The sequence below is a fragment of the Protomyctophum parallelum genome (genome assembly GCF_964188405.1).
Source record: "Protomyctophum parallelum genome assembly, chromosome: 3".
Classification (NCBI taxonomy): domain Eukaryota; kingdom Metazoa; phylum Chordata; class Actinopteri; order Myctophiformes; family Myctophidae; genus Protomyctophum; species Protomyctophum parallelum.
This window is the reverse complement of record NC_139698.1, coordinates 19,146,695-19,170,407: the sequence shown is the minus strand read 5'-3', so window position 1 is coordinate 19,170,407 and position 23,713 is coordinate 19,146,695. Positions and strand designations below refer to the sequence as shown.

Genomic DNA, 23,713 nt, shown 5'->3' with positions numbered 1-23,713 from the left:
CGAATCCCTTGACTCCTTCAAAACCGCTATCAAAGGGCACCTACGGACGGCTGCAATTCGAAACTGGCCCCCGTACAATCTGAAGCCCCCCCACCCCTTTCTTTCATCTTAGAAACATTGCACGTATTAGAGCATATTTATCTTTTGAACATTGGTCCATGCTTTTGTATTTTCTCGATTAGACTACTGTAATGCCCTCCTCTCAGGCCTGCCAAAGAAGTCAACGGACAAACTCCAACTTGTTCAAAATGCGGCTGCTAGAGTACTAACTAGAACTAAAATGAGAGAACACATCACCCCAGTTCTATCATCACTGCATTGGCTCCCAGTGGTTTTAAAATTATTTTACTTGTTTTTAAATCCCTAAATGGTCTTGCACCTCCGTACCTCCGTGACTGACTACCTAGATATGTCCCTAACCGCCCCCTCAGGTCCTCCAATGCTGGCCTACTTGAAGTGCCTAAAAGAATGCGCACAAAAAAATATGGCGAGGCAGCTTTTTGCTTCTACGGCCCAACAGCCTGGAATAAACTTCCATTCCAGCTCAGACACGCACCCTCTGTAGACATTTTTAAATCTCAACTCAAGACTCACCTCTTCACTCTTGCTTTTAGTTGAGTTTTAATATGCACGTTCCTACCCTGCCCTGACTGATTTGCTGCATGTGGTGTTTTTATTTGTTTTTTATTTATTTTATGTTCTTATATTCAATTTTGTTCTTTGCCATTGTTCTATCATTTTAACTACTTGTGTTTTATTGTATTCCCCCCGTCATTATATTGGCCGAACCTGGTCACACAGTTTTCTTCAGTATGAATATCTGCAAAGCCTGAATAAATCATTGTAACACGTCAATACTGTCTGGTCCATGCTTTAATAGGCATGCTGGTGTAGAGGACCATCGCACCTGATCTGCTCCCCTTCATCACCTCCATCATCAACACCTCAGTAACCTCAGGCTGCGTCCCATCTGCCCTCAAGTCAGCCAGAGTAACACCACTCCTTAAGAAACCAACCCTTGACCCCTCAGATGTCAAGAACTACAGACCGGTATCACTCCTTTCATTTATTTCTAAAACCATTGAACGTGTTGTCTCCAACCAGCTCTCTCTCCATCTCTCACAGAACAATCTGCTAGATCCCAACCAGTCCGGATTCAAGAAGGCCCACTCCACAGAAACTGCCCTGCGGGCAGTCACAGAAGCACTACATGCTGCCCAAGCTGCTTCCCACTCTGCAGTACTGATTATCCTAGACCTATCGGCAGCATTTGACACAGTGAACCACCAGCTGCTCCTAGATACCCTAGCGGATCTAGGCATCGGTGGAACGGCACTAAAGTGGTTCTCCTCCTACCTCACCGACCGGACCTACCAGGTTTCCTGGAAAGGTCTGTTATCATCCCCCCGAACCCTCCAAACTGGGGTCCCACAGGGATCTGTACTTGGTCCTCTCCTTTTCTCACTGTACACTAAATCCCTTGGCACTATCATCTCTGCTCACAATATATCCTATCACTGCTACGCTGATGACACACAACTGTTTATATCCTTCCCCCCCCTCTGCCACTCAGGTGGAAGAGCGCATCACTGCATGCCTGGCTGACATCTCACAGTGGATGTCCTCCAATCACCTCAAGCTGAACCCAGACAAGACTGAGCTTCTCTTCTTCCCAGCTAAGTCCTGCCCTATGCGGGAGCTAACTATCTCCGTAGACAACGTCCTGGTAACGTCTGTCCCAACAGCCAGGAACCTCTGTGTTGTCCTGGACAGTCAGCTCTCGTTCAAAGCTCACATCACAGCTGTCACTCGATCCTGTAGGTTCACACTCTATAACATACGACGAATTAGACCGTTCCTCACCCAGGAATCAGCCCAACTCCTAATCCAGACAACAGTCTTGTCAAAACTTGACTATTGTAACTCCCTCCTTACTGGCCTACCAACATGTGCACTTAAGCCTCTCCAGCTGATCCAAAATGCTGCAGCTCGCTTGGTCTTCAACCAGCCAAAATTCTCACATGTCTCCCCCCTGCTCCGCTCCCTCCACTGGCTCCCGGTCGCTGCCCGCACAGAATACAAAACTCTGATGCTGGCATTCAAAGCAACCAAAGGTATGGCTCCCCCATATCTTGCAAGTATGATTGAACCCTACAAACCCTCCCGTGCACTCAGATCAGCCAACGCAGGGAAGCTGGAAGTACCCTCACTAGAAACGCCGGGACAACGCTCCACACGTCCCAAACTCTTCTCCCTTCTGGCTCCAAAACTGTGGAATGCACTTCCCATTGCAGTCAGAACTGCAGCATCACTCCCAATCTTCCGCCGTAGTCTGAAAACCCACCTTTTCAGACTCCATCATGGCCCATAGCACTTACCCTACCCCCTTAGATAGCGTTTCTGTAGACTTAGATAGCATCTGATACAGTCTTATAGCATGTTATGTAGACAGCACTATAATTGCATTGTATATAGTCATAGCACGCCATAGTACATATGTATAGCATAGTAGTATATATATATATATATATATATATATATATAGTTTATATGTATAGTCTCATAATATAGATATTCCACTGTTACTTTCTTAGCTTACGCATGTTTTATGATAAATATTTTTTTTGTGATGTATTCCCATGCTTTTTGTTCTTGCTTAATGTAAGTCGCTCTGGATTAAGAGCGTCTGCTAAATGCCTAAATTGTAAATTGTAAAATTGTAGAGGTGCACATCAGCGACGGCTCCAGAACATTGACTGGTGGTGCTATGGGGGGAGGTTGTGATAAACTACTCAGCCCAGCACAGCAACAGCCTATGCACACCAGCCTACAACCAAGAACACCCCCCCCACACACACACACACATTTGGACCGAGCACCACACCAGGCTACAGCACACCAGCCTACAACTAACCAAGAACACCCCCCCCCCCCCCCCCCCCCCAGAGAGAGAGAGAGAGAGAGAGAGAGAGAGAGAGAGAGAGAGAGAGAGAGAGAGAGAGAGAGAGAGAGAGAGAGAGAGAGAGAGAGAGAGAGAGAGAGAGAGAGAGAGAGAGAGAGAGAGAGAGAGAGAGAGAGAGAGAGAGAGAGAGAGAGAGAGAGCTGAGCAGACAGTCAGTTTGCAATGGCGTTAGTATCTAAATGAGGCTTCAATTGCCATTAATCAACAGCAATGGCACTGAAAGAATTAACCCACTGGCTGCCTTTGACGTACAGCTACGGCTGCCCCACTATGTAGAGAGAGATCAGAATATAAATACTTGTATACCTACCTGTTGGCCGAACCTAAGGGGTCCTAGGTTACATACTCACCCGGTCCCGAACCAAGTATTTTTACTCTGATTACTCACAGTACAGTACTTCTACTCAAAAGTACTCTTCTGTGCCCTGTGGATATAGAAACCTACCTAACACCTTACCTACCTCCGGGGGAGCCTCCTGGCACCCTCTGGACCCTGAAAAGGAAGAAGAAGAAAGTTATAGAGAAATCTAGTTGGTAGATAGCCTAGACAGGAGTCTGAGGCCCCAACTAAGTACTTACCCTGTGCTCTGACCTCATGCTAACCACCCCTCTCATCCTCTGCAGTGACGAACCAACCAGATGAGACCTGACTCCGAGAAAGAATGTTGACTCATGAATAATCTGATGTAAACTGACATTTGCTTGGCTTTGTGTGAAATAAAACGAGGGGCGCCACCGTGTGTCAAACCCTTAATACTGCATTCTGACTCCTGTTTCCCACCCGACCTCCCACAATATTAACATAAATGTAGCCAATCTTTGCTTATCGTCCAGATAAAAAAACATGAAACAAGTTGTTTCATGTTCTTTTTATCTGGATGATAAGCAAACAACACACAATTCAGAAACCATGCCTCATTTGACTGTAGAGTTAATGAAAAAAAGGTCTAGGGTTAAATGAAGAAAATATGATAAAATTGGCTCTTACATAATAAATTACTGCTTAATAAGTCAAAGTGGTTTATTATGATTTTTGGTACTAGTCCTAAACTCAAATCCATAACAGATTCCTTTACTATAAGCAGTAATGATGGCACGGCTTTGCAAAAAGCTGACATTAAATATCTCACCGTATGGTTGGACCCAGAACTCGCATTCAAATCTCATATTAACCATGTGTTCAAAAAAGGTTAACTTCGGAATAAATGCTTTATATAGATCCAGAAACTGCTTTTCACTCGCAAGAAACGCAAGAAACTGGCTTTATTAGTACTTCCACTATTCGACTATTGTGATGTGGTTCATCAAAATGCCTCAAAATCTGATCTTGTTCCACTTAACACTGCATACAATAGACTGTCGATTTGTCCTTGGCTGTCCTTTTCTCACACACCATTGCATAATGTACGACAGACTTCAATGGACACCTTTACATATCAGAAGACACAAGCACTGGCTTCGACTGGTTTTTAAATGTATTTATTTAAATTATCCTATTTACCTCAAACGCTATTTAACTTTTATTCCTTCAACACAGTTGAAGGAGTTAGATTTGTAGATGACCGTATTATCGGCATAAAGCTGGGAAAAACTGTGTCTAAAAATTGATGGCAGATTGTTCACATCAATAGAAAACAGAAGGGGTCCTAAAGTTGACCCCTGGGGCAGACCTTTAACACCTAAAAAAGGTTGAACTTCTAGAAGTAATGTTTCTCAACGGGCGGTACAGTCACGCAGGGGCACAGGTGGTGGTGTGTGCGTGTGCATGTGCGCTAGAGTTCTCATCTCATCGCCCGATGAGAACTCTAGTCCACAGAGGCTGGCAGAAGGACTATAGGAATGGAGTAAATGTTCCCTGCTGGTTCATTCATAGTAATGGAACAGGCCTCCTAGATGGAGATGCCTCAGAGTACATTGTGTCTGGCATGTTTAAGACTTACTGATAACCTCAGAGTACATTGTGTCTGGTCTGTTTAAGACTTACTGTATTGATAACCTCAGAGTACATTGTGTCTGGCCTGTTTAAGACTTACTGATAACCTCAGAGTACATCGTGTCTGGCCTGTTTAAGACTTACTGTATTGATAACCTCAGAGTACATTGTGTCTGGCCTGTTTAAGACGTACTGATAACCTCAGAGTACATTGTGTCTGGCCTGTTTAAGACTTACTGTATTGATAACCTCAGAGTACATTGTGTCTGGCCTGTTTAAGACTTACTGATAACCTCAGAGTACATTGTGTCTGGCCTGTTTAAGACTTACTGATAACCTCAGAGTACATTGTGTCTGGCCTGTTTAAGACTTACTGTATTGATAACCTCAGAGTACATTGTGTCTGGCCTGTTTAAGACTTACTGATAACCTCAGAGTACATCGTGTCTGGCCTGTTTAAGACTTACTGTATTGATAACCTCAGAGTACATCGTGCCTGGCCTGTTTAAGACTTACTGATAACCTCAGAGTACATCGTGTCTGGCCTGTTTAAGACTTACTGAAAATAGGTAACAGTGACAAAGAAAGACTCACCGGGTTCCACATTTACAGAACAAATTGTTCATGGATACAGATTTAAACACTCCTAAACTGTAATTGTAATTATATATTATACAACACAATCAAAATGTTTCTTTCTCAACGCCTTGCAGTGACATGAATGTAAAGTGCATTATTATAAACTGTGTATTATAAGATTTTTTTTTTTAAGTGAACGGTTGGAGTCGTCTGGTGATACCAAATAAACATGGCAGTCACAGAAAACATACTAACATACTTCTAATGAGATGTGCCTGAGAGCGGCAGATGAAGAGATGTGTGGAAATGTCAGCCAGCCATGCTGTGCATGTACACATGGTGGGCATCGATGATGACGAGGAAGATGGACAGACATTCAGTAGTATTTATTTTGTTTGGATGTTAATAATTGATCTTCATTTCTTACATGCATACTATGCAGTTTATTATTATTATTATTAAGAACTGCAAAAAGTAACGAAAGTAAAAACAATTGGATCCCAATAATAACTTGGACAGGTGTTTTGAATTGTACAGTTTTATTTCCATCAGTGATCACTAGACAGAACTGTTACGGAGCAGGTCCTTCCCACCAACCACATGGGCCTGCGTGGTCTTGGAAGATTTCAGCCAGATCACAATTGAGACCATGGCTGGCATATCCATTGCGGGCTGTCTACTCCCAGGCCCTTCTTGAGGGTTTTGATCAGAGGATATGGTCCCATGCCACAGAAATTGCCACTGAAGTCGTCCTGGTCAAGAGTCCAGACCATGGCTCCACCAAAACCACTCCTCTTCAGCCAGCCAACCTGTTAACAGTTAACAGTTAACAGTAACCAGTTAACCTGTACCTGTAACAGTGTACCAGCCAACCTGTACCAGTGCTTTAAAATAAATGACAAAAGCAGGAACTAGAAATGCACTCTTATCGAGCTGCCACCTTGCGCTTCGCATACAAGTTGGCCATGAATGGCCTACTTGTGCACCAGCAGAGCATGCAACTTATATCTGACACTTGTCAACTTCCTCCCTCATAAATAACTTGAATCTGTTACGTCATCCACACATGTCACACATGTTTTTAGATAAACATACATAGTTACGTCATCACCCAATCCCTGATACGCAGCCGAATACAGTACTTGCGCCGCTCTGCTCGCGCAAGTAACTAGTAGTGTCTACAAATCTGAGCGATTATGTGAAATGCTGCTATGCACCTTGCCCTGATAGCTGACAACGTTGTCGAATCCAACCCAGGTCTGGCTGTTGTAGGCGTAAGGCACCTGCTGCGCGACATCCCAGACGTCTGTGACTCCTTGCTGGTTCAGGAAGTGGCAGATCTGAATGAAGCAGAGACAAGCCATTAGTAAGAAATGTGAAATCTATACTGTATGTATTAGTTTCTATATAGAACGCAAAACCTTGTTGCACTGGAGACGTGTACAATCTCTGCCTCTGACATGGCTGTACAAGTCTATTTATGTGCAGTTTGTTTTGGTGAATGCACGTCACCTTTTGCCTACATTTCCACCTATAAGAAAACATCTGATATTTAACGGTGACCGCAAATATAAAATATAAATGTACAGTAAGAAAACATACTTTCGTAAGCTAGGATCATATCGTTTTTGAAAATGAGGCAAATCTAGCTTGTTTTGACACAAAAAGAAGAATCCAAGATATTAGCGTTCAAAAAGGGGTGGGGGGGGGGGGGTTCCAGCTGACCGCTACCGGAGTGTTATGAGGGCATACTGGACGCAGTTGATCACCGTAATCAATTGATATTAAAATAGGTGTCAACAGGCTTAATTGGCGACGGGTGAGTTAAATACCTCATAGTAGGCCCAGCTTCCAGGGTGAGTTAAATACCTCATAGTAGGCCCAGGTTCCAGGGTGAGTTAAATACCTCATAGTAGGCCCAGGTTCCAGGGTGAGTTAAATACCTCATAGTAGGCCCAGGTTCCAGGGTGAGTTAAATACCTCATAGTAGGCCCAGGTTCCAGGGTGAGTTAAATACCTCATAGTAGGCCCAGGTTCCAGGGTGAGTTTAATACCTCATAGTAGGCCCAGCTTCCAGGGTGAGTTAAATACCTCATAGTAGGCCCAGGTTCCAGGGTGAGTTAAATACCTCATAGTAGGCCCAGGTTCCAGGGTGAGTTAAATACCTCATAGTAGGCCCAGGTTCCAGGGTGAGTTAAATACCTCATAGTAGGCCCAGGTTCCAGGCGTGGCGGTGAATTGACCGGCAGGTCCAGGTCCAGTGCTTGGAGCACCGATACCGGTGTTGGAAGAGGAAGCCAGTTTAAAGGTGTTACCGTACGTGGCGAAACCAACCAGCAGCTTCTCAGCTGGGGCGCCCTGGTTCTTCCAGTAGTTCATAGCGTAGTTCTATAATATGGACAAGGAAACAATATACAGCATAGCCTTTCAGCACACATTTATTTTCCCCGTGCTGTCCTTGAACACAGTGGTGAGTTGTCTACTACCATCTTCCATCCTTGTATTCTGACGTTATCTGACCGACACTCCAGAGCGAGTGAAATCTTTTATAACCACCAGCAGTCCAGCAGCACCTATCCCTTTCCTTCAGCGCACCAGAGGGTGTGCGTGTGTGTGTGTGTGTGTGCGCGCGCGTGCATGTGTGTGTGTGTGAGTTTGCATGTGTGTGGATTCTATAGGCCAAGTGAGGAGTTGGACAACGTTAACAACAAACGTTTTCAAATAGTTTTTCTCAGGTCTTTAGTGGCGTTTTCTTTCAGCGTCTGTGTCTCCAGTCCTGTTGTTGGCATAACTCTACTGTACTGTCTATGTCTGCGACGCACGGGTGAGTCAAATTATTAATTCACGCGGGACCTGCGTGTCATAAAAAACACTGACCCGCGCAACACTAGTGCATACGCATTTCGCCTTGTGCCTGGAGGGACACTGAAGGTTGCCTATAGCAACCTGGGCGAGGTATAGAGGTTAAAGAGGTATGTGCTTGGCTTCTGCCGGTCCATTTTGATATAAAGTTATAAACCCGCGGCGCCGCGGGTTCGGCTATCAAAGGGTAATCATGATAACCCGCGGTTCCACGGTTTCATGGCGACGAGGTTAATTATGAAATTCGGTATGTTTCTCGGGATTCTGCTCTGAAGATGCCCGCCATCGGATTTAATTTTGCCGAAAACGTGGCTTCAAAGCGGTCTGTCCCGGTCCGGGTCTGTAGGCCTACTAGAAACCAATGGGGTTCACTGTGTTCACATTTTGAATGTCGAGGAACCTCCACACTCACCACGTTGAAGTAGATCATGGCACCCTTGTCAGCTGGGCCCTGCCACACAGGACTGTTCTCTCCAGTAACGTGCGCCCAGGGGCCGTGGAAGTCGTAGGTCATCACATGGAAGTAGTCCAGGATACTGGTGATGAAAGGATGCACAGGAGTCAGGGGGATTTGAAGAAAATATTAGTGAAAGTGCATAGGACAACCAGGAAGGTCCAATTGTTCCGAAATCTATGATATCATTTTATTTTTTTTCTTTTTTTTTTTAAGGTACCGCACACTGTCTGGGGAAACTGCTTAAAAACCTTTTAAACCCCACGGGGGTCCGGGAGGGAAAATCTAAAATATCGGAGTTGGAACCTGAGACCTTGACCAGCCCCATTTACCCGCTGAGAGCTGTTCATGAGGTGGACAGAATCTAGGAGGCTCAGGAGGTTAAAATTAAAGGATGCTATTTATTAAATTGTCATTTCGGTGAAGATCGATTTCTGATTCTGAGCGACTGTAAAGACGAATCGTATCAGCGGGGAAGGAGGCGTCACATCATATTCAGAGCTTTTGTTGCACCAGACTGTATGACGGAAGCATTTGAAAATTGTAGGAGCTCAACAGACACAAATACTCATATAGCCTATAATGCCCATGCAGCCAAATACTTGTTTGTATGTTTGTGTGTTATCTATACTGACACTCCGAGCTGGGAAACTTCGTATCCAAGGTCGATCACTCCCTTGTCGGCAGCTACGGCAGCGGTGAGCATCAGACGAGTTTGGTTCTGCTGACCTTCAGCCTCGAAGGCAGCCAACAGCTCCTGCAGAGAGACAGGAGGTGGTGAAGAGAAAGATTTCCAACATTTCAAGGTGCCATTAAGGTGGTTATCTTGTAACATGCTAGAAGGCTGACCTGACACAGGACGGTGAAGCGAGCCTTGTCCTCAGGTGGGGAGCCATGAGAGCCTGGGTACTCCCAGTCGATGTCCAGACCATCAAAGCCGTGCTGACGCAGGAACTTGATCGCGCTTTGGATGAAGGTCTGACGGTTAGCAGGACTGGACACCATGGATGTGAACCTGGGGGGGGGGGGGGGGGGGAGGGAGAGAGAGAGAGAGAGAGAGAGAGAGGGAGAGAGAGAGAGATTCATCCAAAAGAGTCAAAGAAAGAGTGCCTTTACAGTATCTGAGGTTTCATGTTTAATACTCACTGAGAAGTTCCACCAATGGTTCCACCAACGGCCAGCAGGGTCTTCAGAGCGCGGTTCCTGGACAAAACAAAACACAAATGTAAATCACTTTGAGTCCTCACACCTTTGCGTCAGCCTGATACGTAGGATAGAATAGATGTAGAATAGATAGAAGTGACACGCTATACGAGGTTGTATATCTGCTATTTTTGAACAGCCAAAGTATGAACTAATGGTTAAAGTGTTTCAAATCTAAAAATGACATGCAAATGTTATAGCTTGATAAAAGCCACAACAGCAGCCCGGAGGCTGCAGCTCAAGAAAGAAAGTGTAAAGAAGCATCACGTCAACTGGGAGATTAAAAACATAGCCTTAGATGTGTGTGTGTGTGTGTGTGTGTGTGTGTGTGTGTGTGTGTGTGTGTGTGTGTGTGTGTGTGTGTGTGTGTGTGTGTGTGTGTGTGTGTGTGTGTGTGTGTGTGTGTGTGTGTTTGTGTGTGTGTGTGTGCTCACCCAGTCTTGAGATACTGGAGCTGTGCATAGAGCTTCTCATCGTTCCACTCAGTGGTCGTGATCATGTTGTTGTCTATTCCAGCGAAGGCATAGACGAGGTGGTCACAGAGACACGGGTCGATGTCGGTGGGCATGAACTTCCCAGCACCGTGACGGTACTGTCCCCAGTTGGTGAAGTAACATGAGAGGATGTAGGAGGATCCTGCAAGGGACGAGTGACAAAATAAGGGCTTGTTGTTTTTTTGCCGTTTGAGAGTAAAACACACCAAGTGGACAAAGTCTTACCTAGCTGCACGTGCAGCAGGAGAGCCAGTCCTGCAGAGAGAGAGAGAGAGAGAGAGAGAGATAGAGATCCAGAGAAAGTGGAAAAGGAGTGGTGGTTTGGTCAGTAAGGACAAGCACTTAGATTTATCCTCCGGTTATTCATCTATTATGACACATAAATCCTTCTACTTATTATTATAATCATCAGTTACTATATGGATCATACTGTTAAACAACAGTTTCGAACAGAAAAGTAGATCTGTTTCATGGTAAATCTAAAGATACAGTTAATTTCCTCTGCTGCTCTGCACAGAAAAATGTTTTCCTCAACAGCAATTTCTCGACTTACCAACGAAGATGAGAAGCTTGCCCATGGTGTGTCTGTACAACTAACTGAAGGCCAGAAGCCTCTTATATACCTTCTATTCCTCTCCATATCTGTAAAACATGTTTGATCTGGCTTCGTTATTCTGATAAATAATTTGTTTGGTCAGGAGTTAATTGCACTTTTCTGTTTTCCACTGGCGTCAAAGTGTTATTCAACAATGATATGATTTGCAGACAATTAGAAGTCAAATGAAGGTTATACAGGTTTGTACACATTCCACCACACGCACTTTTACAAGGCTTCATGTGCAAAATGTGTGAAAGATGATTCAAGTTTTCCTAATAAAGTTCAACTTCATTATGAAAAAAGACCCCTTGAGATGTACCATCTCGTTTTCGAGGGGGTCCCAACACAGATACATGTCACAATCATTATTGTACATGTAAACAATAAAACAAAACAAATTACATACAACATACATGGACGAGACAAAACACTAAACATTGCACTAAATCATAGACCACATTATGAAAAGGCTACTGTACGTCCTATACAGTGAGTGCAAAAATAAAATAATGATAATAGTAACGCACGCACGCACGCACGCATGGTGCAGGTTGGGGTGGAGGAGCCTCCATGCCACCCACCATTGATGAAATAATTTGTTCAAAAGTAGCCCAAGGAGAGAGATTAATCAGATTATATGCACAGTATGCATAAAGTGAATGGCAAATCAAGTGGAAAAGTGAGTGGCAAATTAGTTGAATGTTGTTTAATGCAATCATTTAGTACTTTTCTGCTTGGAGGTATGGGCTGTCAAGACCAGAAAGGAGCACGCACGCACGCACACACACACGCACACACACACACACACACACACACACACACACACACACACACACACACACACACACACACACACACACACACACACACACACACACACACACACACACACACACACACACACACACACACAGACACATGCAACAGAACATGCAAACTCCAAAACAGAAAGGCCCTTTTGCCAACTCGGGTATGGGCACCGATGACGCAGAGGTGAGAACACGCCCCCAGCACCCACATCGAACCCAGACATTCATGAATACCCCAGGAAACATTTCAAACATTTGTTACAGATTTACTGCTCAATTTTGCATTTTAATCATCATCATCATCATCATCATAAGCATCATCATCATCACCTTTATTTATACTCAGAAATACAGTAGCCGAGGTTACAATTCACAAATACAGTCAATACATCAACACATTATAAATCAGGATAAATTACAAAGGAACTTAAATGCAGAACAACCAGTAAAATAATTGAAGCGGGAGCAATCACGGTGAAAAATGTTCCGGAGCATTCCTTAATATCCAGGGTCTGTGTTGTTTGCACTGTTGCCTCGGGTGTGGGTGCTTCCCACCTTGCTTGTGTCACTGTGTACATAACATACTTCAAAGTATAATGCATACTATCAACAATAATTCACAGAAGGGTAACTGCCAATCCATCGCCACGTACTCAACTGTAAGCCTCAAGCTGACTGGATTCATATACAGGACTAATGGTGTGCAGGAGGATCATTGTTACAGAATGGAAGTCTGCCTCCACCAGCACATGTACTGTATGGTATCTCTCAGCTTGGTATAGACTAGACATAACCCCCCCCCCCCCCCCCCCCCTCATCTAGACCCCCTTATCAGACAGCAGAGTATATTTAATACTTCCTAAACCCACTGTCAATAAGACACCCCAGTTTTATAAAAGACACTTACGATTTTGTGGACAAAATTAAAGCTATTACAGTAGGAAAGGAGGCCTCTCTGTTTTCGATAGATATAGACAGCCTCTACACAAACATTGAGCTCAGTCGACTATTAGTCGAAATTTATTCATCTATCAGTCGACTATACAAATCCTTAGTCGGGGACAGCCCTATAATCCATGGTCAAAAACGATGAAAAACAAGGATTTGAAAAAAGACAAAATCACTTCCAGACCATGGGCTACAGTCCATGGTGTCGGAGTGATTTTCGTCCTCAAAAATTATGAAAAACAGCATGCTACAGTACCCTAACCCTAACCCTTGATCGTAGGAGATAGTAATGTAGGACTCTACAGATCGAGTGCTATCCAGTCATAAAGTTTGAACACTTGAAGAAACTACTACAGAAAACTGGAAACACCGCCAATGTGGCGCACTGCATCCTATCCGTAGGAATGAACAATCGACAGCAGGTGACAACATAAACAGGACGGAAGACAATGAGGGCGGGCACAAGTGTGGCTTACATGGGTCACATATAATTCGCCCAGCTGGTACCCACTTAAGGCCCAATCAGATCCCAGTTCAAACCCAATTGTTTTGTTTCCGTTGGCCATAACACCCAGCCTCTGTGTTTTTGCCCTTGAAAGTTAGTATTCGCTCTAACAGACTGGTAAACTGCACTCAATGACGTTCTGCCCTGTCACCCGGTTCCACTAACTGATATTCATATCATAATAGGATAAACGTTTATCCTATTATGATATGAATATCAGTTAGTGGAAACAAAACAATTCTTATCTAACAACGCTGGCTAGGGGAGAAGTTTTACTATCGAAACTCAGAACCATACTATTTTAAAGTCAGTGGGACAGCCTGACATCAAATGTCAGTCACAGGGCAATTCATAATCCATGATTCTGCAAGACCATAGGGGACACTGAGTCATAGATCACATGAAAACCGTCATCCACCAAAATAACAGATCTACAAAAGAAAAATACCTATCATCGTCATGTGGGTCAACACATCATCATGGAGTGACGCCGCGAGCTACTCGAGCTCACACTGTTTGTTGAGGGGCGCTAGCCCCTCCTATAGACAGGTTTAATGTTGTTGAGGGGCGCTAGCCTCCTATAGACAGGTTTAATGTTGTTGAGGGGCACTAGCCCCTCCTATAGACAGGTTTAATGTTCTTGAGGGGTGCTAGCCCCTCCTATAGACAGGTTTAATGTTGTTGAGGGGTGCTAGCCCCTCCTATATACAGGTTTAATGTTGTTGAGGGGCACTAGCCCCTCCTATAGACAGGTTTAATGTTGTTGAGGGGCGCTAGACCCTCCTATAGAAAGGTTTAATGTTGTTGAGGGGCGCTAGCCCCTCCTATAGACAGGTTTAATGTTTGTTGAGGGGCGCTAGCCCCTCCTATATGTTATATTATGAGTTGCCCATGTACATCTAAGTCTGTGTACTTGAACTTGAGATACAGTGTACTTGATATGTATTGTGTACTGTCTGTACACAATACACTGCCTGCATACTTTATAGATAGGCTACGAGAGACATCTCAGCCTTGCTGCATTATAGTCACGGTACTTTGTCTCATATCTTATTGTCACGTCATTATGATCCAGCAATATATATATGTTCCTATCTGTGTAATAAACTTTGTGAACCTTTAGCGTCATACTGTCTCGTGTCGCGTTATTGTTCTCCCGGGCCCGCCGCCGCAGTCGCCGTACCAAAGGAATACTTCAACCGGATTATCACACACCACCCAGCCGGCACGCACTACCAGTCTGTCAGAACCAGACGAGGGTCCAGTTTAGAGATTACAACACAATATACAGGTTTAATGTTTGTTGAAGGGCGCTAACCTTAGAGTATATGTGAATAGAAATGGCATCCGAGTTCTCCTTCCATCCACTTGCATTAAGTTGCTCAAAAGCGCATGAAGCGATTTCACTCCTCCTTCCGTGTAGGAACAGAGTGCATTCTGGGATGGATTTGCCCCAAACACATGAATGCGCTGCTGTTGAACGTGCACGAACGCACACGAACGCGCACGAACGTGCTGCCGTCGTGAACGTGCACAATGATAGTCAACGGACCAGCGTGTTCATGTGTTTGGGTCCACGCTGCAATACCAAATTCGGCCACTATGTCCATTTCGCCTCAGGGTTTCCTCTGGGTGCCGTCTCTATTCATATATACTCTAAGGCGCTAACCCCTCCTATATACAGGTTTAATGTTTGTTTTTAGTTCAATGTTTGTTTTAAAAACGCTTTTGTCACCGTTTGTTTTACATCATAGCAGTCATAGCAACACTAATAATAGCAACACTAAATCATAGCAACACTAATCATAGCAACATGAGTTAGAATTCCCTCCTCGATGTTGTAAGATGATAAGAGCGCCCCTCACTTCACACGGGTGTGATTTATATCGTTACCTTTGGCAGCACTATTGTCCTGATGTCTTCTTTGGTCAAAGGAGTCTTTGAGGAGATTCGCACTCTCAGGACGCTGGTGCCACCTACAGGACATGACAAATGTAGCAGCTTTACAATAGTGAGACAGTCCACAGTGTGATGTTGTTCTGTAGAAAGTTTTCTTTTTTTTATATGATTTTTTTTGTGGCTTTCGCCTTTATTTTATATTTTTTATAGAGGGACATACTTTCTTTTTTTTTAATTTATATTTTTTGTCCCACGATTTTGTAACCCATTTTTCACCCCTGTGTCAATCATCCTGTGATGTGATCCTGGGCTCTACACACCCTCCGCCAACCTAGGGAGAGCAACGGACTTAACTCATGCTTCCTTCATGCTTGAGTGTCCAAGTTGCTCCTTTACACCTGACAGGGGGGAGTTTCCCTGGTTGGACGTAGCGCGTGGAAGGAGCACGTTATTCCAACCAGTTCCTTTCCCCTCCATCAGGCGTCCCGGCTGGCCAGGGGGAGGCAGTTTAGAGGAAACACGCCGCCAGCACCCACAGCGCCCCGAGCGGGAATCGAACCCAGGACCTTCTAGCTGTGAGGCGACAGCACTACCAACTGTGCCACCGTGCCGTGTATAGAGGGACATACTGTAGGCTGACAGGAAATGGGGAGAGAGATGGGGGGGTGACATGCAGTAAAGGCCGTTGGGATCAGGAGTCGAACCCGCGGCACACTGCCAGACTGGATTAGAAGGTGCATGGACCGCTGAGCCACGGCCCAGGCTGGAGTTTGAAGTTATGATGGGTTTGTATAGGAAGGGGGCGGGGCAGCTAAAATGCATAGGCCTATCAAATATCTAAAGCAACATAAAAACTGTCCGGGGTGTTCACATAAGCCTGAGTAGACTAAAAGTTAATTTGAAAGTAAATTATACCTTTAAGAGTCTTGCTCAGGGACACACATCCACGGCTCTATCACATTAAAAATGGTAGTGAGACTTTAAGTTACAACAGGACAGTGATTAAAAAGAGAATAATCATAATTTCATCACACTCACGAGACCCAGGGGTGTAGCTAATTGAGACATCTGCTGCGGGCAGTGAGATTGTGACTGTTGCTTCTTCATGATTCCTGGGTGTAGTAGCAGGAGGGTTCCTGGGTGTAGTAGCAGGTGTGTTCATGGGTGTAGTAGCAGGAGGGTTCATGGGTGTAGTAGCAGGTGTGTTCATGGGTGTAGTAGCAGGTGTGTTCCTGGGTGTAGTAGCAGGTGGGTTCATGGGTGTAGTAGCAGGTGGGTTCATGGGTGTAGTAGCAGGAGGGTTCCTGGGTGTAGTAGCAGGTGGGTTCATGGGTGTAGTAGCAGGTGTGTTCCTGGGTGTAGTAGTAGGTGTGTTCATGGGTGTAGTAGCAGGTGGGTTCATGGGTGTAGTAGCAGGTGGGTTCATGGGTGTAGTTGCAGATGGTGTGGTGGTTGTAGTTTCTGCGGGTGGAGAAACATAAAGGTTTAAGTGGAGCCTCCTCACACCAGATGGAGAACATAAAGGTTTAAGTGGAGCCTCCTCACACCAGATGGTATCACTGCTGAAATGTGGTGCTTTAGTAAACAGGTGTAGTTGCACCCACCGCTTGAGACACTGACAATGACACAGCGAAGCTCCGACTGATATGTGGACGGACTGAGAAAACAAACATGTTTAATGAACAAGAGTTTTGATTTTACCTCAAGGTTACAGTAATAGTAAAATAAAAACAGTAATAAAGTACTCTGATGCAGACAGACAGATAAGACAGACTGACAGACAGGTCATTTAAATGGATGCTGACCTGTTGGTCTGAGCAACAAAGCAGACAGGGTGATGTTCTCCAACCTCTGACTGTGATGGTGTCCATCTCAGGATGAACTGTCCCTGTGCTGGTCCAGTCAGCTCCATGTTGTGAGGTCCACTGAACAGCAGCTCAGAGACCCTACAACACCACCAAACAAGAGAACATGAGGTCCACTGAACAGCAGCCATGAGGTCCACTGAACCCCCATCACCCCCCCCCCCCCTCCCTTCCGTGCGTAGGGGGGGGGGGGGGTTGAAGCAGATCGATAGACCGAATGTCCGAAATAAATATGTTTATGTTGTAGCTGTAGCTTATAGACTACAAATGCCTACAATAGTTAGATGATTGCTAAATGATTACAACGTACACTTTTATTTTGTACTTTCATGAACCACAAGCACTGCACCATGATATAATGAAGCCAACATGAGAGAAAAAGGGGAAAAAGTGTCAAAACAGAGTCTTGTTAAAAAGAAAAAAAGCTAAACGTTGAAGCCAAGATACCGCAGCTGCTTGTTAGGCACGTAATTCCCCATTGATTTCTAATTGATTTCAGTAGCTAGGAATTTTGTTAGTCGTGTTGTTGGTAGCTCCTCCATAGCTGATAGAAACCTGATTGTCTCTGTAGAGACCGACAGACAGGCAACAAATCATGTGCGGGTGGTGGTGAGCGGGGCTGGTGTGATTGCTGACGGTCAGCCGATGTAAGCAGTGCCTTGGTGGTAGCCTACCCTACCGGCTACCGCACAGGTTTAGGCGGCCTCGCGTCTAAAATAAGTTTACTCTGGCCTGGTCTTTCTCCGGCGCTGTGTCAAATGAAGAATGAGGTGACGTCGGGACTCGGGATGGTCAACAGTCATTAAGACATGGGAATCCCTAGACTCCTTCAAAACCGCTCTCAAAGGGCACCTACGGACGGCTGCAATTCGGAACTGGCCCCCGCAATAATCTGAATCCCCCCACCGCCCACCCCTTTTTCCCCTCACGGTATATGTTTCTTTTCCCTTTTTCCCTTATTTATGATGAATTCCTGTTCTGTTCTTTGACTATAGAAGTGTGTATTTGTACGTCTCTAAATGTTTTGATGAATTGAACAAGGTGGACCCTCTTCTAAACAAGTGTAATGCTTAATTGGGTTGTCCACTCACAGTTAACAGTCTTTGTATTGAGTTTGTGCTTGAAATGTACTGTAATTCTCCAAACTGTTAATAAATATTTCAATCAATCAAAGTGTGTGGTGTTTATACGTTGTCACTGTGAATGGGGGGGTCTGTCCGCCTTGAGTAGCGGCTTAAGGCGTCATATACTTTTAAATAAACGGTTCTCTAGGGGAGACAGATGGGACGGCGGCTGCCTGCTCTTGCCTTTAGTAGATCCGCCACTGGATTGAATGGACTGAAACTAGCGCTCCCCAAAACAACAGGTTTGGAGATCTGTTGGGAATTGATTACATGAAACAGTCACCTGTGCGCCAGGTCCCAATGTTTGTAAAGAAATAAATTGTCTATAGTACTGACGTGGAGAGAGTTGTCTCTGTGGTGATCGGGATTTCCAGTGTGTGACCAACAGGGGTGTAGAGCTGTGCTCTGTTATCCGGGGTGGGAGGTAGGAACCTGGGTAGATACTGTCCCTCTGTACAGCTGGCTACTGCTCTATCCACTGACCACATGACAAGGAGGGAATATGACCATTTTAATGGCTTTACGTTTATGTTGGATTATTGATTTAATTAGATCATATATATTCACTTTATTAGCACATTAACTGGTTGAGGTGCCAGGAACCCCTAAGAAAATAGACCTGCAATGGTCAATGTTTATACAGTATGAACTGAGGGTGCTGTGTATACCTTTGATAACAAACTGTAGAGGTATACGGCTGAGATGGTCACTGGTAGTGTAATCCATAGATCCATCAATGTCTGTGACGGTGATATCCTGGTTGGGATAGTCATCCACCGACAACGTGATAACGTATAGTAGAAGCCCTAGGAGGGGTCCACGCGCACCCCCCTTATTTTTTTTTCTAGTCTGGTTTTTATTCATCCTTAGGACCTCTAAAATAATAATTTTGATGATCCCAAGAACAAAAATGGTCCCTTTGGTGTTTTTTTCACTGTTTTATGAGTCATACAAGTGCTGCGGGATTACTGGCAGGAACGCCTACGAGCCCGCCTTTTAGAGACTGTGGCACGCTCAATAGCCCAGATAGCCCAAAAGTAAAGATACCATTTTATTCTAGACAACCTCAGGTTTCCAATGAGACCAACCATGTCATGCTCCCATGTCGGGAAGGGCGGTCAATACGTAATGATTCAAGTTAAAATAACATTTTGTGAGGGGAAAAAAGGCCATCAACCATTTTCCGAATGACCCCTTGACCTGTCACTTCAATATATGTGAATGGAAATGGGCTGCAGGGGTAGCTACAAGCCTCCCCTATACAGACATGCCAAATATATGCCCATTTCATGCCGTTTTGGGCAAGAACCATGCAGCTTTGTGAATGCAGTACAAATCGTGGCTTAATCCCCATAGTGTTGTTGTAGTACGGCAGTTAACCAAACCTATTGTGCATTTTATGACTAAAGCATGAAACTTTCTACAGTGTTTCTATATACTATGAAGTTTGTTTTCAGACGTGGAACCACTTCTGAGTTGATGTCTGTAACTCGTTAGAGGCTGTACACATATCGGGTTGTCAAAAACATGCATTTTTCCCTTTTTTGCAGGCACAAAGACAGTATATCAATAAGAAGGGTTCTGGAACCCACTAGTCATCATCAAATTGCTTTAATAGGTTAAATTAACAGTAGAAGATATGTCAATTGGGTTTCATGGGTCATTAGGTCACACAAACACCTCACATAAACTCAGACACAAAAATCGGATTTTCAACCATTTGTGCTCAATTGGATTGAGCATTGGACATCTCTTCTTAACATATCCTATTTGCAGTAAAGAGTGTCTACCATGCAATGACATTATTAGAGAGGCCTAACAGTCTCCTGAGAATGAACAAAGGGCAGACTTTTTGCACTTGCATCGCTTCGTGCATCCTTTCTTGCAACCACAATGTATCAGTTCATAGCAGCTCTGTGAGGCTTCTGGAAGGGTGCCATCCCAATTCTTCTTTCACCCAGCCCCAATCAGAAGGGCTAGGCTGGATGAAGGGAATGGCATAGAAGCCACATTGATGACCATTAGTGTGAGACTATTGCAATTGTAACACTTTATATCACCTTATTCTTTCTAGATAATTATTTTTTGATTCGCTACTCCTCCCACAGTTTTAACTGTACGCACTTGAGCCATTTGTTAAATCGACCGAAAAAATTCAGAATGGTGTGCTTGTATTTTGCTGAGAGAAATGTTGTAGAGTTTAATTGATATAAATTTATTCGTGCATTGAATTTCCCCATTGACATGAATGGGAAAATGCAATAAATCACATTCAAGTATTTTTCCTCAGAGATTGTAAGCACTTTAGTTACAAAACTTGGAGGGTAGGTTCATAATAATTACTAAAATCAATGAACTTATAATTGTATCGGTCGGCCTCATGGTGGCGCTATAACAGCCCACTTTACGTTTTGGCTTATAACTCTTGAACTGTATGTCGTAAAATCAAAATTATTATTTTTATTTCTTTTTCCCTGGATTCCTTGGGTCATGACGCATATATAGGCCACGCCCATTTCCGTCATGATATATTTCCCACCATTTTGAATTTGATCCAAAACACTGTTTGCTCCTCCTCCTACATATGTTGTCCAAATCTCACAAAAATCGCCACACATGATCTCCGGACCTATCCGATTAAAACACCAATTTTGGTAGTGCATATTGTTCGGACGTAATCGTCGTCCGAAGTTAGTAGGAGGGGCCTATTTTACAAAAAATGCCATAAATCACGAATGGAATGTCAAATCCATCCCAAATTTGAATCGCATTGATTGAACCACCCATGGGTGGTTCAGTCAACCAAGTTCCAAAAGCAAATCCATTTTCATCCACAGGGGGCGCTAGCAAAGTTTGTGGGAAAGGCCTATATAAGCGACTGCGACAACCACACTTTAAATTCTTCAAAATTGCGACCTTTCTAGTTTTTATTTCAATTTCTAATTTTATTATTTTTATTATTTTTATTTTTTTACAAAATGACAGATGAAAGTATAATAACACATTTATTCATGTCATAATTTTGTCAGATGAAACAAAAGTAAATGTAAAACATGTAGGGATGAAAGTTAATTGAAATAATTTAATTAATCAATCAATAAACTTTATTTTGGTCACGTGATAAAAAATGTGAATATAGCCGATCTACAAGATCATACCGCGTCACATCACAACGGGCTATGAGCTTGTATATCTTTAACTATTTTTTGCACGACACACACACACACACACACACACACATACACACACACACACACACACACACACACACACACACACACACACACACACACGTTATATGACAATTAAAACTAATTAAATACCAATTAAATGTCTGTGTTGTGTCATAGTGCATCTCTCTTCACTCACCGTATGATGAAGCGATCCATAGGATGACTCGACTGGTTCCTATGATAGGAACCAGTCGAGTCATGATTCCCTCTCGTTGACACCACTCTGAGGTGTTATACACCGTGTTCACCTCCAGGTGGCTCTCACTGCCACAGTCTCCATACAAACACTCCCATGTGTCTGATGAATCTGAGCAGGACGTGAAGGCGTTCTTATAGCGCAGAACCAGCTGGAATTAGGAGATTATGACATCATAAAAGTGACTTTGATCCTGTCTCGGTTTACAGTATAGGTGGATATGGACACAAAAGCTCTAAATTAATGTAAATGTAACAATTTGTGTCAAAGTGCAGTTTACTATGAAAAGGCTCCATATATGGCCGTCTCCATATATGGCCGTCTCCATATACAGTATGAATATCATGACACTGACCACATCAAACCCTGGATAGCCATACATGGAGAAGACTGAATCATCACCTATAGATCTGCAAATATGGAGCCTGCCAGAAACTCTACATCTGACCTCAATCCCTTAAAGGGACACTTCACCCTTTTAGCAAAAAATATATATATCAATGACCTTTATAAGATTTAGAACACTTTCCTGGCCTTATTCTTTGTGTAATCTCTGGTTTTAGATATTTTAGATTATCCGAGTGGCTCTGACGTCAGAGACACTCTTCCGTATTCCTTCCGGACTACATTTGTGTCCACACTGCAGCTAGACCAGCCCCAATACACAGTCGTCATGGACACTGGGGTGTCCCAAGACTTGTTCCACCTACCTACAACCTTCGTTGACTCCACCCCCACATGCACATTTTGTTATTGTGTTTGTATCATGCCGCCGTAAAACAACACCAAAAATAGTATCCACACTTTTCCTAAGATGTGTGTGCTCCAGTCCAAGCCAATGAAACTGGTCAGATGACCAATGATATCCAATGAAATCAACAGAAACTGGAGCACACACAGCCCAGGAAAAGTGTGGATACAGAAGAAAACAACTCAGAGACGAGGAGGAGATGCGCTGTGTTGCCACGAATGTTGCAGTGAACATAGAATATTATTTTATTTGAATACAATCATAGTTTCATATGAAAGAGATTGCTATCAAGTTGTTTTTCTGTTCTTCATTCAGACCAGTGAATGTGGAGGCCGATGACCCTAGTGATGAGTGACAGCTCGCTCCTTCCTTGACACAGACATATGGAGGTCATAGCCGGATGTCAGGGGGATGCCTGATATCCACCTGCAATCAAGCTTTATCACTTCTATAGAAGATATATCTTCCTTCCTGTATAATATATTTTGTAACTGCAAATCATTTCACCTATTGTTTCACTCCTCTAAACTGACAATAACTGAACCAGATATTTTATACAAAGAAAGTGGCTATCATCACTGTTATACACTGATTTGGCAGAACATTGTGGCATTGTACGCGCTTTATATTGCTTACACATTACAATTTGAGGAACCAAAAGCATAGATAGAATGTTACTATTGTTTACTTCTAGGTGTGCCAATTGAAATATTGAATCAAGCCGCAATGCATGCATACTGCTTACCTGTGTGTTTATTTTGAGTGAATGGTTGGGAATGGAGATTTTTGCATACTGTCATTCTAATACACTGGCTTTTAGAGAACATTCTTGTGGAAGTAAAAAGAAAAAAACGTACTGCATTACTGTGTCCTTTTCCATTGTAGCCTAACCAATGTTATTTGTCAACCCATGAAATTGATATTAGTGATAAATATGGAACTCCAGCTAGAAGCTTTGTAAGCATTCAAGTCTACTATAGCTGGACTGTTTTTTACTCTTCCATGTTTTCACTGTTACTAACATGGACAGTACTATTTACGTCTTACACTGGTATCAGACATGGTCAAATGAATCCTGGGCCAAATGAGAGTATTATCAGACCATTTCTAATGAAGATGACCCTTCACATTACAGTGTCAGTGCCACAGCTGAAATGCTAGCAAATGTCAAACTGAAACAGTTGAATTACGGGTAAAGTAATGTCGTATATGGATAATAATTTGTATACTATATCATGCATGTTCATGACCAAATGGTACTTAGGTCTAAAGTAAGTTGATTGGAGTCTGTATGTCTA

The 23,713-nt window shown here is 43.6% G+C and overlaps 1 protein-coding gene across 1 annotated transcript; it reads right to left on the bottom strand.

The window, feature by feature from the left end:
- Positions 1-3,415: 3,415 nt before the first annotated feature.
- LOC310856576 (acidic mammalian chitinase-like) lies at positions 3,416-11,116 on the bottom strand (the record flags this gene model as incomplete). Its single annotated transcript, XM_083762048.1, has 11 exons — positions 11,041-11,116; positions 10,713-10,742; positions 10,428-10,629; positions 9,937-9,993; positions 9,640-9,805; positions 9,426-9,547; positions 8,749-8,872; positions 7,677-7,862; positions 6,692-6,814; positions 6,123-6,283; positions 3,416-3,455 (listed from the first exon to the last, which is right to left on the bottom strand). Exons 1-11 carry the CDS (start codon positions 11,063-11,065, stop codon positions 3,416-3,418), a joined length of 1,236 nt encoding a protein of 411 aa, XP_083618174.1. The 5' UTR covers positions 11,066-11,116.
- Positions 11,117-23,713: the final 12,597 nt, after the last annotated feature.